General features: G+C 38.8%; 2 protein-coding genes across 2 annotated transcripts; one reads left to right on the forward strand and one right to left on the reverse strand.

Annotated features, from left to right (window-relative positions):
* Nucleotides 1-1,557: 1,557 nt before the first annotated feature.
* LOC148999133 (uncharacterized) lies at nucleotides 1,558-3,974 on the forward strand. The gene is made up of 4 exons (XM_089141444.1): nucleotides 1,558-1,902; nucleotides 2,003-2,123; nucleotides 3,176-3,246; nucleotides 3,903-3,974. The coding sequence occupies exons 1-4, from the start codon at nucleotides 1,558-1,560 to the stop codon at nucleotides 3,972-3,974; spliced, it is 609 nt and encodes a 202-aa protein (XP_088997570.1).
* Nucleotides 3,975-9,233: 5,259 nt separating this feature from the next.
* Nucleotides 9,234-9,899, reverse strand: LOC148999134 (uncharacterized). Its single transcript, XM_089141445.1, has one exon. The coding sequence runs from the start codon at nucleotides 9,897-9,899 to the stop codon at nucleotides 9,234-9,236; it is 666 nt and encodes a 221-aa protein (XP_088997571.1).
* Between the last annotated feature and the right edge of the window lie 5,630 nt (nucleotides 9,900-15,529).

Here is a 15,529-nt window from a genome sequence, read left to right on the forward strand (position 1 = left end):
TTTTTATGAGAACTTTGTATAACTTTATTTGTTTTTTTTTTTTTGGGTATATTAAATAACTTTCTTTAAAAATGTAATTTAATTACTTTTATCTTCTTATTAGCTTAATTTTTTTGTAAGAAAAGTTTCTTCAAAATTTTATACCATTTCTACGGTTTTAGCTTTTTTTTGTTTTTTAAACTAAATTCTAATCATATTTATTGTTTCCCAATTAAGAAAAAAATCCTCATTGGTATTTTAATTCAATTTTCTTTAAAAGAAATCTTTCCTAAATTTTATCCAATTCTTGTGAATTTAGTTTCCTTTTTTTGTACTGTCAAAATCTAAATTTTATATGAAAAAAAAATTCTTAAGGGCTGTTTGGTTACATGAATCCAAAGATTTCAAATCTCTGGATTCATGAATCTGAGAATTATACCCGTTTGGTAGTAAAAATCTCTAGATTCATGAAATCTAGAGATTCACCTTTTTACACTAAAAACGTGAATCTATAGATTTATGGGTAAGGGGTGAAATCGAGAGATTTCAAAAAAGCTATACATTTGCACATTCACAAAAATCACATCGATCAAATAGTTTTTTAGGATGAATCCATATATTTCATTCCACAACCAAACATCTAATTTTATAAATTATAACTCCATAGATTTGAAATCTATAGATTTGAAATCTCTAGAATTTGAAATCTCCAAACTCATGTAACCAAACAGGCCCTAAATGAGAACTTTGATTAACTTTCTTTAAAAATGTTTTTTTAATTACTTTTGTTTTCTTATTACCTTAATTTTTCATATTCTAGTTACTATTTTATTTTTCAAAATATTCTTGGTAAATTCGTTTTTTATTTTTTAAAAAAAAAATCGTCATAGAAAGTTTCATTAACTTTCTTTAAAAAAAAAAAAAAAATTCTTATATTTATCCCACTACAACTACCATGAATTAGAGGATTGGGGTGGGTTGAATGTATTTACCGAAATAACTCAATCCTTTTTTGCCTTCAACAGTTGAGGTGTCCAATGACATGCAAAGGATGTGAAAGAATAATAAAGGAAACATAGGATCGATCTTCTTTCCCTCTCATTGTTGTTTTTCCATGATGTCTCTTCCACTTCTCTTGCTTTCTTCTTCATTGATGTTCTTTCTTATTTGAGAACATGGTAATGGAGGAGAGCAAAGCTCTGGGGAATTCGGGGGTGCCTAGGGAATTTGCCTTCTTGAGGTTGAAGCCTCCTGAAGTGCCGGTCAATGGTGTTGGTTCCACTGTAGGTGGGAAAATTTCTTATGCAAGAGTAGTGGGGACCTTGGTGCTACTTGATATTGATTCCCTCCCTTCTCCTATACAGGCGGGAAAGTTTCGTAGGATTGTAATCCTACAACAAGAATATGAATTACAACGAAATCAATTCCGGATTTCTTTAATTGGAAGAGCAAATTTTCGCATCACTACCATGGATTCATTGCGAGAGATTGCTAGGGGCGCTTGGAAATTGTCTAAGGAGTAATCTTGCATTCATTGGGGAAAGGTTTTATCATCCTCAATTTCATAGTGACGCAACTATGACTGAGGTGTGGCGCAGAGGATTTTGGAATGTGGGTAAGCAATACATTCATTTTCAGCGATGGCTGCCGGATTTTAATATCCATTCCCCTCAACTTGCGGGTAAGTTAGTCTGGGTTCGTTTCCCTGATTTACCTCTTAAGTATTGGCATGAGAAAGTGCTTCTTTCGATTGCAAAGTCTATGGGTCGCCCTGTTTCTCTTGATAGATGTACTCGTCAAGGATCTGTCGGTCACTATGCTAGAGTTTTGATCGAATTGGAGGTTGATGTTGTTCGTGCGAATGAGGTTCAGATCGAGCATCTTGAACCAGGGACTGTTCGAGTTTTTAGTTTTCTTCAGAAGGTGATTTTTTAGGATGGTATTCAGCGGTGTTCTCTATGTAATTGGGAAGGCCATTTGGGGCTTCATTGTAAGTTCTCTTCAAAGGTGGATAGAGTTGCAGATGCAGCCTTCAAGTGTTCCAGCAGAAATTCCTACTGTGAATGGGATTCCTATTGCAGGTGTGCGAATGCAGACTCCTAGTTCACTTCAACAACCTATATGTGTGGCTTTAGAAGAGGCAGGTTTGGAGGACTTGGCAGATTCATCCAATGAAGATTCGATTGATTCAATTTCTAATTTGAATTTAAAACTCAAATCCAATAGAATGGTTCTTTTGAGGTGGTAGTAGAGTTGGGTAAGAGTTCCTCCCTTGATCTTTCTCTCTCTATCTTGGAACAGATCCTTTTCAAATTCAAAAGATTTTGAATAAGGAATTGAATTCGAAGTTGGTTACAAGTCCTTCAAGTAGCGTGGACTGCTTTGTTGGAACAAGTGGGGCCTAGAAAAATTTGAATGGAGATAATGATCAGTTGGTTGAGCATCAAGTGGGACCATGTGGGGCCCAACAAAATTCAATTGGAGATAATGATCAGTTGGCCAAAAAAGTTTCGGAATTGAATTCGAAGTTGGTTACATCTCTTTCAAGTAGCGTGGACTACTCTGTTGGAACAAGTGGGGCCCAACAAAATTTGAATGGAGATCATGATTAGTTGGTTGAGCATCAAGTCGGACCATGTGGGGCCCAGCAAAATTTGGTTGGAGATAATGATTTGTTGGTCAAGAAAAATTCAAAATTAAATTCGAAGTTGGTTACAACTCCTTCAAGTAGTGTGGATTGCTCTGCTGGAACAAGTGGGACCCAACGAAATTTAAATGGAGATAATGATCAGTTGGTTAAGCATCACGTGGGACCATGTGGGGCCCAGCAAAATTCGGTTGGAGTTATTGATCTGTTGATCCAACAAAATTAGGATAATGAGCCATTTGTTGTGCATCAAGTGGGTTTAGGTGGGGCCCAACAAAATTTGGATGATTTGGAAGGCTCTTCTTTGGTTGTTCACTCCAGTATGGATGAGTAGCTACTTTTGAAAGTAGTTCTTCCATCAAGCTCTCTTCCTGATCAAATGGATGGTGGATCTCTTCGTCGTAAGCTTGGTCGCCCAAGGAAAAATAAGAAGGTTAGAGCAAACTGATGTTAATTTACCCTGGACAACATTGAGAAGAATAGAACTTGATTTAGAGGATGTTGGTTGCTCTCGTTTCACATTTTGATTTGTTATCTATAATTATGTAGTTGGATCCAATGAGGTTGGGTGTTTTTTGGGGGCAACTGATGTTGCGGGTTTGAGAGATGACACTTTGATAGTATGTTTGTAATTTTTCTGTTCGCTTTTTAATACAAATGACCCTTTTAGCAAAGAAAAAAAAAAGAACTTTCTTTCTTCTTTTTTCCATCACAAAATCTAACCCTTTCTTTATTTTTATGGGGGAAAAAATCCTTTTAATATTTTATTCTCCTAATTTATTCACCTCTCTATGGTTTCACTTTCTTATATCTTTCTATTTCTTTAATCATAGTTCATTCGTTTCCTAAATCTTTTGTTTAGCAATAAAAGAAATCTCTTTATATGCCCTTGAATTCTTATTCATGATTGAGGGAAACCCAGCAGAAAGATTCGATTCAGACTTCGTAGAGCCGGATCTGTTGCTGCCTATATGTAGGGTTGTCCCCCCTCTTCTTTCCTTTTGTTATGTTAATTGGTATTTTGCTTTTTATTTTTCATGGGAATGACAAACTATAAAATCTCGCATTAATGACAAAAATGTATACTTTATACTTATTTTTTTGCTTCCACTATATATCTCTCTTAGACCAACATATGAAGTCATGCATGACCTATTGTAAAGTTCTTCCACAATTGCAATAATAAATTTTGGGTTAGTTTATGTCCACAAATATATTAAATATGCAAGAGTAGACTATTAATAGTAACTGATATGCCTTTTTAATCTCGTTGCAGTGCATTGACAAGATTATCATATTCATTTTTACAAAGAATATGTTCCAGGTGGTAAGAGAAGTAGTTATTTAATCACTTTTGTGGTAAGATTATCATATTCACTTACAATGGTATCTTTGTGAATAGTCTTCTAAGATCTACATGCTTGGATCAACAAAAATTGTGTTCATTCTTCAGATAAGTATTTATTAAGATTTTTTATTATTATTATTTCATGTCATTCTCTGATCTACCATTTTTTCCCCTCGCTTTTCATGATTTCTTAAGTCTTCTAAACTTAGTTAATCTTAACTTATTGTGATCAATTCAAGGATTATAGGATGGATTTTGTAGTATTCAATTTGGAAGTTTATTCAATGATCTTCCTTTTCCACAAAGAATTGCTTAGTATTCACATAAAATCCTTAATTATTGCATGGATCTCACTCAAGATTATTAATTAAAAAAATTTAGTTGCATCATCAAGGGCTCACACTAGAAAGTTAGCAAAACAGATCATTTGATTTCCTTCAAATTCAATTTCTTGCATTCCTTGGCTCTTTGCTTCTTTTCGGTGTTTCATAATATCATCTGCATGTGTGGTAGTATTGGTTGTTCTCATTACTATTATTATTCTTGGTTATTTTCTAATGTCACATTTTCATGATTGCTTAAGGAAATATCAATTGTCACACCCCACCCAGTCGGATCCGGACATACTCGAATACCCGTGGGGGTGATACACCACAAGATCTAGGTTAAGTAACAAATCCATACAAGACATGATATAGCATAATTAAATGGACAAGAATAAATCAAGTTCAAGTAATAAATGATCAAATATGAAATAATGACTACAATCATCCTTACTTCAAATCAAAACTAAACATCAGAGTCCTAGAAAAAAGAATGATTAAAGTTGCAACGGAAAATCATTTAAGGAAACACTTAAGGAAAAGAAACTTCATAAGAGCAATCCTGGCATGAACATGAAGTGTCATGTACTTCCACTTCTTCCTCAACTATGCCCTCCTGGTAGCCATTCATCAAAGGATCCTAAACATAGGAGGGGTCCTCATAACCTGTAGAGCAGTCTAAAGAACAAACAAAAATAAAGGAATGAATTCATAGAACTCAATGAGGTAACTAACATCCATGTCATACATTCATCCAGTTTCCACATCTTAATTCATAAGACAATCATGTAATTAATAATATAAACAAACAGATGCATGGTGATGATATGAGGTTACTAACTCTATAATGTAATCTCTAAAGTAGACACGCAATAAGTCATACACCAGTCTCCTCTTGGCAGTCTCAGTCATTCTTCCCTCATGGCACCAAAGCATGTTTGTTGGGTTCTCCACGGTTGTTGGGTCAAGTCACATCAATCCGTGGTTGGAGTATAAGTGACCACTCTCTCATCATCGTTTGGCATGAGAACTGGCACGTGTCAAGGATTACTCTAAGCCCAATGCAAGGTCATATGGTCTCGTACTACATATGGTCTGGATACTTCCCCTATGGCACCAACCAACTCGGTTCAGTATCTTTTCCCACCTAGACTCAACATATCAATGGCACCAACCAATTCAGACTACGCTAACCCCTAACCCTATCGTCATCCACTTATAATGGATAGGATGCTCTTCATGTCCTCTCACGGGTTGGTTACCAATCTTGAGCGCCCATGAGCCCTTATCTATTATATGCAACCCTACCATCTCATGATGGCAGTGGGCCTGCTTGATGCTCACAAGACCCAGCCACTGACATCACGGGTTAACCGGTTTCAATACCCCTACCAGAAGGGTAGTAGTACTCATAAGGTCACATAACCAAACATTTCTAGACATGCCCTAAGTATGTCAACCAGTAATCAGGGAAAGCGAAAAGGGCACCATAAGAATGCGTCTCATACCGCCTCCTCTGGTATCCTATGACAGAAATGCCAAAAGGGCATTCCCCATTCCCCAATCACAACCTATCAATCTCATAAGGTCACTAGGGTAATGGGTAAACCCACAACCCTAGTAGAAAATACAAGGTAAAGAGAATAATATCGTCCCTCCTCTTTCATCTCATACATTGCCATACAATGTTCATATCAATAATATAGAATTCAACAACAAAAAGAAATACTCAAACAATAAATCTTACATTCCATTCGTGCAAAGTCACACATGCATATCATGATAGATAGAAATTTACAACAATTTATATCAACAATAGAAATTAAAATAACAACAATTAATTAAATATAAATGGTTAGTTATTCCTCACCTTTTACTTTGATCCTTTCTCCACAGTCCAAAATTCACTTCCACAAGTTGGTCACTAAAGATACATAAATGCCTATTCATACAAGATAATTAATAATCACCAATTAGAGTCAATTTGAGTTCCAAAAGATATCCCAAAATCTTTCCATGAAAACAGAATCCGACTACTAATTTAAAAATGGGTAGTTCTCAACTTAACTAGTGAATGATTTCTAATTCGCCACCGATTCGAAGTCTAATCGAAATGAAACTTTGGGAAAGTTTAGTTGGCAGTAAAAGGATCCTATGGGTGCCTTCCATTTGATATAATTTAATCTAGATAAAAAAAATATAAAAAAAGCCCCAAATTTGCCTCTCCTAAATCACCCGTGGGTGACCCGGAGAGTCAAAATTCCGAAATCTTTTGCAAGGGGACGAACCATTACTCTTATACTCAAGAGAAACATTAATACAAAATATGAGCATCCAAGATACCTAACATTATTCCCTTTCAAAGATCCCTCAAAAGAAGAGAAGAGAAAAACTTACAAAACTATGTCTAAAGAGAAGGGTTAAAGAAAACTAACATTTCCTAGTGATTTCGCGAAGATTCAAATCACCAGACACCTTCGAAAGGATGGGAACCGCTCTTCTTCTTGGTTTCTCTTCTTTCCGCAGCCACAAACTTGTTCTAGCATAAAGAAATGCGGTTACAGGTGAGTTAAAACATAAAATAGGGCTTAAAAACTCGAAATTCCATTTTTGCCCCTAAACAGAAAATGGGGTGGGGGTTGGTTCACCCAACCGGCCCAACTGACCGGTTTATGGTTGGACCCCCAAACAGACTCTGAATTCGGTATTTTTGGCTTGTTAGAAAGGTCTTCGATGATCTTCGATTTGATACCTTATTCGCATCAATCGGATTCTCTATCTTTGATCTATTGTCGTTCCAATATCACCCTTTTTACACCATCGTGATTAATCTTCCCTCTTCACTTAAACTTTAGGAAAGTTGTCGAGTCATCACAAGGTCCATCCACTAACATTGGGTCCATTTCCAAACCTTTGGGCTCAACTTCAATGGCCCACAGTTGTCCCCGACTCGAGGCTCGAGTTCTCGGTCTTGAAACCACGGGTTAAAGGGGTAGAAATCTGGGGGATTTCACATTCCCCCCCCCCTTAATAGAAATTTCATCCTCGAAATTGAGGTGCCTGAGGTGCCAAAGAGGATAGGATACTTCACCCGCATTTCATCTTCTTTCTCCCATGAGGCTTCTTCTATTGTGTGATTCTTCCACCTAATATTCACCAATGGAATGGTTCGATTTTGGAGTTACTTATCCTTTTGTTCGAATATCTCAGCAACCTCTTCTTCAACTCTTGGGAGTTCTTTTCACATGATTCACTCCACATGAACTTCACACCTTTCGTTGTCAACCTTGTCATTAGGGCGGATAACCTAGAGAAGTTCTCAATGAATCTCCAATAGAATCCCGCAGTCCCAAGAAACTTTAATATCGGTAATAGACTTGGGTTGGTCCCAATCTGCCACTGTTTTGACCTTATCTGGGTCCACTTTGATTCCACCCGCGGGCACAACGTGACCCAAGAACACCACTTGAGAAACACAAATCTCACATTTGGAAAACTTTGCAAATAGCTTCTTCTCTCTCAACCTTTGCAAAGCAACCTTACGCGTTTGCTCTGCTCCTTCTCATCCTTAGAATAAATCAAGATGTCATCAATAAAGACTATTAAAAATTCATCTAAGACATCATGAAATATCCTAATCATCAAATCCGTGAAAGCGGCTGGTGCATTAGTAAGATGTCAAGGTAATGTTATTCAGTCTTACAATTCCCATCAATTTTCGGTAGAGGATGCCTATTCTTGATGGTGGGCTTGTTCAACTCTCTATAGTCGATACATAGCCTCATGCTTCCATCCTTCTTCTTCAAGAACAACACTGGAGCTCCTCAAGAAGGTACACTAGGTTGGATAAAACCTCTCCCTAGCAATTCACTTAGTTGGTCTTGAAGTTCTTTCAACTCCAAGGGTGCCATCCTGTATAGTGCTTTGGCTACGGTGCAGCTCTTGGTACCAACTCAACGGCAAACTCTTAACTCTCTTCCTAGGGTATTCTGGGTAATTCATCATGACAAACATCCTTGAAGTTCTTCACTACTTCAACGTCTTCAATGAACTTCACTTCTTTCCTTTCTTCTATGGGAGAACATAGTTTAGCTCCAACAACTAGTTCCCTACTTGAAGAGCCACCTCTACAGTCTTCTCACAATTCTTTTCATAAATCACCTTGGAACTCAAAATATGGGCTCCAACAAAATGGGATTGGGCTTCCTTCTTGAAACATGAGATGACTACCTTGTGAGCCGTCATCCTGTCCATGCCCAAAATTGCATCAAAGTCTTTCCTGTCTAACTTCACAAGTTAGGCATCTAGGTTCTTCCCTTCTATAGTTATGGGACATTGTCCAAATACCTCATCAAGTTTCACTATGGACCGAGTAGGTGTACTAACCACTAACTCATAACTCAACTTGTTAGATGGTAAATAAGTATGCCTCACTAATGATGATGCAATGAATGAATGCAATGCTCTAGTGCCAAGTAATACAATTGCAAGAACTGAAGCAATAAGAAGTATACCTGTCATCACATCGTGACTCTGGTCCATCTCAATCCTTGCAAAACTGTAGTCTTTTCTTGCTTGAGGGTACTGAGTTGGCCTGAAAGAAGTAGGAGGTTGATTCCCTTTCTATGGGCATTTTTGAGAAAAATGTCCAAGCTCCGGCAAATTAAACAGATAAGTTCCCCTAGACCTCGAACTTTTGTGGGTGGAGTTGCTAGTCTAGGGTCACTTACAGGATGGGAATTTGCATAGACAGATCCTGATGGTTGTGTAGTACCAACTGGACGCATAGGTGCACCGCTATTTCTGTAACCAAACCCTGCTCCTCTTGATTGAAGCTGAGGAGTGGGGTAAGGTGAAGGCCTAGTGAACCTTTCCTGATTCCTGTTCACATAAGGACTGGGTCCCTTATTAGCCAGACTTCTTTGCAGAAGACAAGTCACTCTTTCTCCTTCCTTATCTTCTTTGCCGCTTTCACAACTTGAGCATAACTCACAATGGGTTGTATTGCCATGTCAGTCCTAATGGTAGGTCTCAAGCCTTTCAAGAACTTCTTAGCCTTCTCCATATCGGCTTTCATGAATACCAAAGTGAAGAAGAAGAGCTCCTCAAATCTTTGTTGATAATCAAGAACTGAGAGAGGTCCTTGCTGAAGGGCCATGAATTCTGCTTCATTATAATCCCTTACAGATATCGAAAAGTAGTTTTTGCAGAATGCTTCCTTGAATATCTCCCACGTAATTATAGGATGTTGTACTGCCAAGATAGGTTGTGTGGCGTTCCACCAAGCATCAACTTCATGTTTAAGCTTCTGTTTGGCACACAATATCTTTTGCTTTTCATCACACCTCAAGTGATGGAAGGCTTTCTCCATCTTTCTCAACCATTTGTTCGGAAACAGGACATCCTTCATAATCCTGGTGAATGCTAGAATGTGAAGCTTGAGGAAATGCTCCATGAGTTTATTATGGGGTCCCATACCAAAAACTCCATCATTCCCTCCTTTAGCAGAGGTTCTGGCACCATGAGCTTGTGGTGTAGGCCAATTTCCTATTTCCACCATTCCTTGCATAAGTGCATTGATTTGCGCTTGTTGCTGCTGCATCACGTTGGTCCTGTGTCGTGGCCAATGGTGGTGCATTGGGTAAGTCACCACCTTGAGGAAGGGGCATTTTAGTAGCTAGCAAAGGAACACCATTCCCTTCTTCCTTATTCAAACCATTAGGTGTGTCTACGCACTTCCGTTCCTAACGGCTTGGTTTCTCAAGTTAACCATTCTAACAAGACCATAAGATTCCATTACTCTCCAATTCACAAAAACACCAACTTAATACACCCATCTCTTTTATTGAACTCAAACCAACCAACCATTTGAATCAAAAGCAAGCATGAAAACCAATTGATGTTCTTAGAAGCTTTCCAAAAAAAAAAAAATTCTAGGGGACCGAGGTGTCTCTGGAATCAGGGGCCCAAATTTTTGTGTGTGTGTGTGTGTGTGTGGACCATGGGCCACCTTCTCTCTTCCTTGGGAGTGGTTCTTCTACACTTCCAGCTCAAATCTAATCACGTGCGATGCTCGAATGCGAGATTTGACGGTATCTTCTCCACAAAACCAAATGTAAACTCTCTCCACACACCATTTCGCTTTACATGCTGAATATCCCATTGATCTTGCTTATACCATTCAACATGCAGCACCCCGAGGTATCCAACCTTGGATACGAGTGTCCCTTGACCCGTATCTTTAGGCACTTCGAAGTGGATCTCACCAACACGAAGAAATTGAGGGAGAAATATTGGGAGAACATTGGGAGAACTTCCTTCATCCGAAATGCCTCCACCGCCACATAGGCTTTAGTGACCTTGACTCTACCTTCTACTAGCACAGATGCCCCGGGTTACTTCACTCGGCTTTATTAAGTTTCAAACACATGTTTTATTATGCGTGTTTGTCCACACGCTTTCACTTGATATTGGGTTGTGAAATTTTAGAACCTAAGTACTTTATCAATTATGCACTTTAGTATTTCATATGCTTTATTGTGCTTTATGCTTTCGTTTAATTAATGACCTTTATGACTTCGTGTTTCATATACTTATTGTATCTTATTCCAGTTTGATTCATTATACAACTATTAAGATAAAATTTTCTAAGTTCATGTTGAGCTTATTATTCAATTCTATTAAGTAGAGTCATTTATGGATCGATGACTCAAGATGCCCCTACTATATCACATAGAGTTAGGACTTGTATGAACATGGGCTCTAATACCACTTCTGTCACACCCCACCCAACCGGATCCAGTCATACCCGAATACCCGTGGGGGTGATACACCACAAGATCTATCAGTGACAAATCTATACAAGACATGATATAGCATAATTAAATGGACAAGAATAAATCAAGTTCAAGTAATAAATGATCAAATATGAAATAATGATTACAATCATCCATTACTTTAAATCAAACCTAAACAATCAAAGTCCTAAAAAAAAAATGATTAAAGTTGCAATGGAAAGTCATTTAAGGAAACTCTAAGGAAAAGAAACTCCATAAGAGCAATCCTGGCATGAACATGAAGTGTCATGTACTTCCACTTCTTCCTCAACTACACCTTCTTGGTAGCCATTCATAAAAGGATCCCAATGAGGTAACTAACATTCATGTCATACATTCATCTAATTTCCACATCATAATTCATAAGACTATCATGTAATTAATAATACAAACAAACAGATGCATGGTGATGATATGAGGTTCCTAACTCTATAATGTAGTTTCTAAAGTAGACACACATTAAGTCATACACCAGTCTCCTCTGAGCGGTCTCAGTACCTCTTCCCTCAAGGCACCAAAGCACGTCTGTTAGGTTCTCTGCGGTTGTTGGGTCAAGTCACATCAATCCGTGGCTGGGGTATAAGTCACCACTCTCTCACATCACCATTTGGCATGAGAACTGGCGTGTGTCAAGGATTACTCTGAGCCCAATGCAAGGTCATACAGTCTCGTACTACATATGGTCTGGATACTTCCCCTATGGCACCAACCAACTCGGACTACGTTGACCCCTAACCCTATGGTCATCCACATATAATGGACAGGATGCTCTCAATGTCCTCTCACGGGTTGGTTATCGGTTTTGAGCGCCCATGAGCCCTTATCTATTATATGCAACCCTACCATCTCATGATGGCAGTGGGTCTGCATGATGCTCACAGGACCCAGCCACTGACATTGTCACATCCACCTAGCCGGTACCCTATCTGGCATACCCGGGATGTGATCCACAGTCCCGAAGATCCATAGTCTAGGGACCACATCATCCACATCGACGATAACACAATTATGAACAATTAGTATTAAACTAACAATTGATAATAATAGAATTCGGAAATAAGATACCAAAGATAATCAGAGTGCTGAAGTAAATATCTTATCAGATAAATTAAGAAGGCAGTGGGCGGAATCCACTCCTTCAATCAAGCGGAAAGTGAGGTCAAAATTGGTAAATTACAAATCCCAAGTTATGAAACTAAATTTAAAGTTATTACAATTCCTCCAAGTTAAACTGTCACAAAAGAAGGGGGGTGGGCAGCTACGCATAAGTCTCCTCCACAATAAATAAATTTTCTTCAAAAGTGAAGACCATAGAGATCCAACATGGCTCTTCCCAAACTATCCAAGGGCTAACCCTGATACGCCGAAGGATCTGCTTCGGTACCGTCACCGAAGTCTTCATTGTAGCTAGCCTCCGGATAGTAGTATGAGGTATCCGGGTCCACCTCAGGGAACATACCATTAGAGTAATCACCTGTAGAGTAGTCTAGCAAATATTGCAACAAAAAAGAATGAGTTCAACAGAACTCAGCAAGGTAGTTATTCCACAACACATAAGCCACAAGATAATCATAAAATGATGCAAATGATATGAGACATATGATGTGATATGATTCTAACTCTAAGTATGCTGGTCGTCTAGGGTAGACATGCTTTAAGCCGTAGCACCATACTTCTTTAGGTAGTCTCAGTCACTCATCACCGGGGGGAATTGGGTTCTGCATCCCTCTCGGACAAATCCATGGTTGGGTTTTCGGTCACCACTCTCTCACATCACCATTCGGTCCAAGTATTGGTGCATGTCAAGGTAAAGCGTAGCCCAATGCAAGTCATCTACTTAATCATATCATGTCAGTTCCAGATACGTCCATTCCTCCCCTCTCGGGATCCTTTTCGGTATCCTTCACACTAGAGTCACGGATATTACTCACCGGACTCATCAACCCATTGGTCATCCACAAATGGTAAATGGGAAGCTCTCACGTCCCCCTCATGGATCATTTCACCAGTCTTGAGTGCCCGTGAGCCCAAGTCTAGCCATTTGCAGCCCTACCAATAAATGGCCCCTTTCGGGTAACCGCAATGCAATTTATGTCCTCTCACGGGGTGGTTACCGGTCTTGAGCGCCCACAAATCCACACTACTACCACAGGTTGTTCGGTCTTAATGCCCTTCCGATTCGGGTCTAATATGATAGGGACATCCTAGCCAAACACCACTAAACAAGTCCTATGTATGTCATCCAATAACTTGGGAAAGCGTCGATGGACATCTTCGGAGAACATCCCATACTATTCCCTCCGATATCCAAGGACAGAAGCACCAGTAGGGTACTCCTCAATCCCAAGTTATACTTAAGCAATCACATGCCCAAGTTCATCATATCAATTCACAAGATATAACCTCATAGTAAACATTCGATTCATGACATTGACATAATTCATCATATATTGAAATTGATAAACATAATAAGACATTGAAATAAAACTAATGTAAACACAAAGCTACTGTTGAAAGACAAATGTAACAAGTCTAACATGATAAGAATATGAGATAGAGACTATGTTCATTAGGTTAGGAACACCAAGTCAAAATTTCACATCCTGTGTAATTATGTCGATAACTATCCTTACCTTGAATTGGAGAAGAGGATGGTCCAAGATCACAAGCAAGTGGCCCAAATAGTCTTAAAACCCTAAACAAGCATATATGAAGGGTTAGAGAAGAAATCAGAACAATCGGAGATCGAATGAATCAAAACTAGGCAAAAGTTGCTGACAGCAACTCTGTTGGTCGATACATTGGATCGATAGTATCGACCAACAAGCATCGACCAAAAGAATTTGGAACAGCAAGCTGGCTTTTTGGGTTTTGGCCCAAATTTGGTCTTTCGGATCTCGGATCGATACGAAACTTGAGGAACAGTCTAAGCACAATATAGAGACACTAATTATCAAGGAATTAACATAATCCAATGGTCTATTTAGAAATCCCCAAATTGGCATATCAAGGTCAAGAGTTGTTAATCATGGCATTGGCTATATTTTAATGCAAATTGGAGGAAAAAATAGTGGATTAGGTAGGGAATCACTTAGGAGCAATATTGAAATCATATGCAAGGTATAGATTAGGTTAATCATAGGCTTCATCTCAAATTTGGTAAATAAAGCAAGTTGGTGAGTAATAAATCATGGAAATGCATGGTTAATGATCAAGAGGTAAGTAAATCATAGCAAGATCGGAGAAAACATCATTGTATAAGGTATAGAAGACTCATGGCAAGGTGTTTGCAAGGTTGCAGCACCTTGGCCATGGTCCCAACAGTAAAATAAAAGAAAAGATGAGTGAGAAAGTGACTATGAGAGAGAGTCATACCTTGAGAGTAGAGCAAGAGAGTGGAAGTGAGTGGTTGCCAATGATTAATGGGGAAGATGCTTCACCATTACCAAGGAGGAGTTTTTGAGAGGCTCTTCCACGTTCTCAGATGTTGCAATCGTTGGAATAGGGCTCCAGTCTTGAGGACTAAATAAATAGAGTGAAGAATATTCCAGAGAATCTTTAAACCTGGGTTCAGCAATACTGTTGGTCAATACATTGGGTCAATAGTATCGACCAATAGTATCCACCAATTCATGTTTCTGCAGAATTTTTCAGAATAGTTCAGCAACTTTAGGTGTGGACTTGGAGGGCTGTAGAAGGTCAAATTGCATGGGGTTTTCTCCTACAGTTCACTCAAGAGGTCTAGTTTCAGGGAGTACCTTCGGATTGTGCACAGGAGTCTGTTTGATATCTCAACTGTCTCACTCTTCATCAGTGCGCAGATTCTAACTGAACACTGATAATGTGCTCAAGGAAGGAGCAGCATCATCAATGTCCATAGACTGGAGTTCCGACACCACGTCATCAACTAGTAGGGCCCATAAGTCCCTTCTACCACCACTTCGGGTCTTCGGACCTACAAACACAACAATGACCGGGTCGGGTCAAGGTTAGGTAAAAGCTGGATTTTACAGACATTATGGGTTAACAGGTTTCAATACCCTTCCCGGAAGGGTAGTAGTACTCATAAGGTCACCTAACCAAACATTTCTAGACATGCCCTAAGTATGTCAACCCAGTAATCAGGGAAAGCGCCAAGGGCACCATAGAAATGTGTCCTATACCGCCTCCTTTGGTATCTTATGACAAAAATGCCAAAAGGGCATTCCCCATTCCCCAATCACAACCTATCAATCTCATAAGGTCACTAGGGCAATGAGCGAACCCACAACCCTAGTAGAAAATAAAAGGTAAAGAGAATAATATCGTCCCTCCTCTTTCATCTCATACATTGCCATACCATGTTCATATCAATATATAGGATTTAACAACAAAGAGAAATACTCAACAATAAATC

This window comes from Hakea prostrata, unplaced genomic scaffold (assembly GCF_041222555.1).
Source record: "Hakea prostrata isolate BN-2017 unplaced genomic scaffold, UWA_Hpros_2 contig_36, whole genome shotgun sequence".
NCBI classification, from domain to species: Eukaryota; Viridiplantae; Streptophyta; class Magnoliopsida; order Proteales; family Proteaceae; genus Hakea; species Hakea prostrata.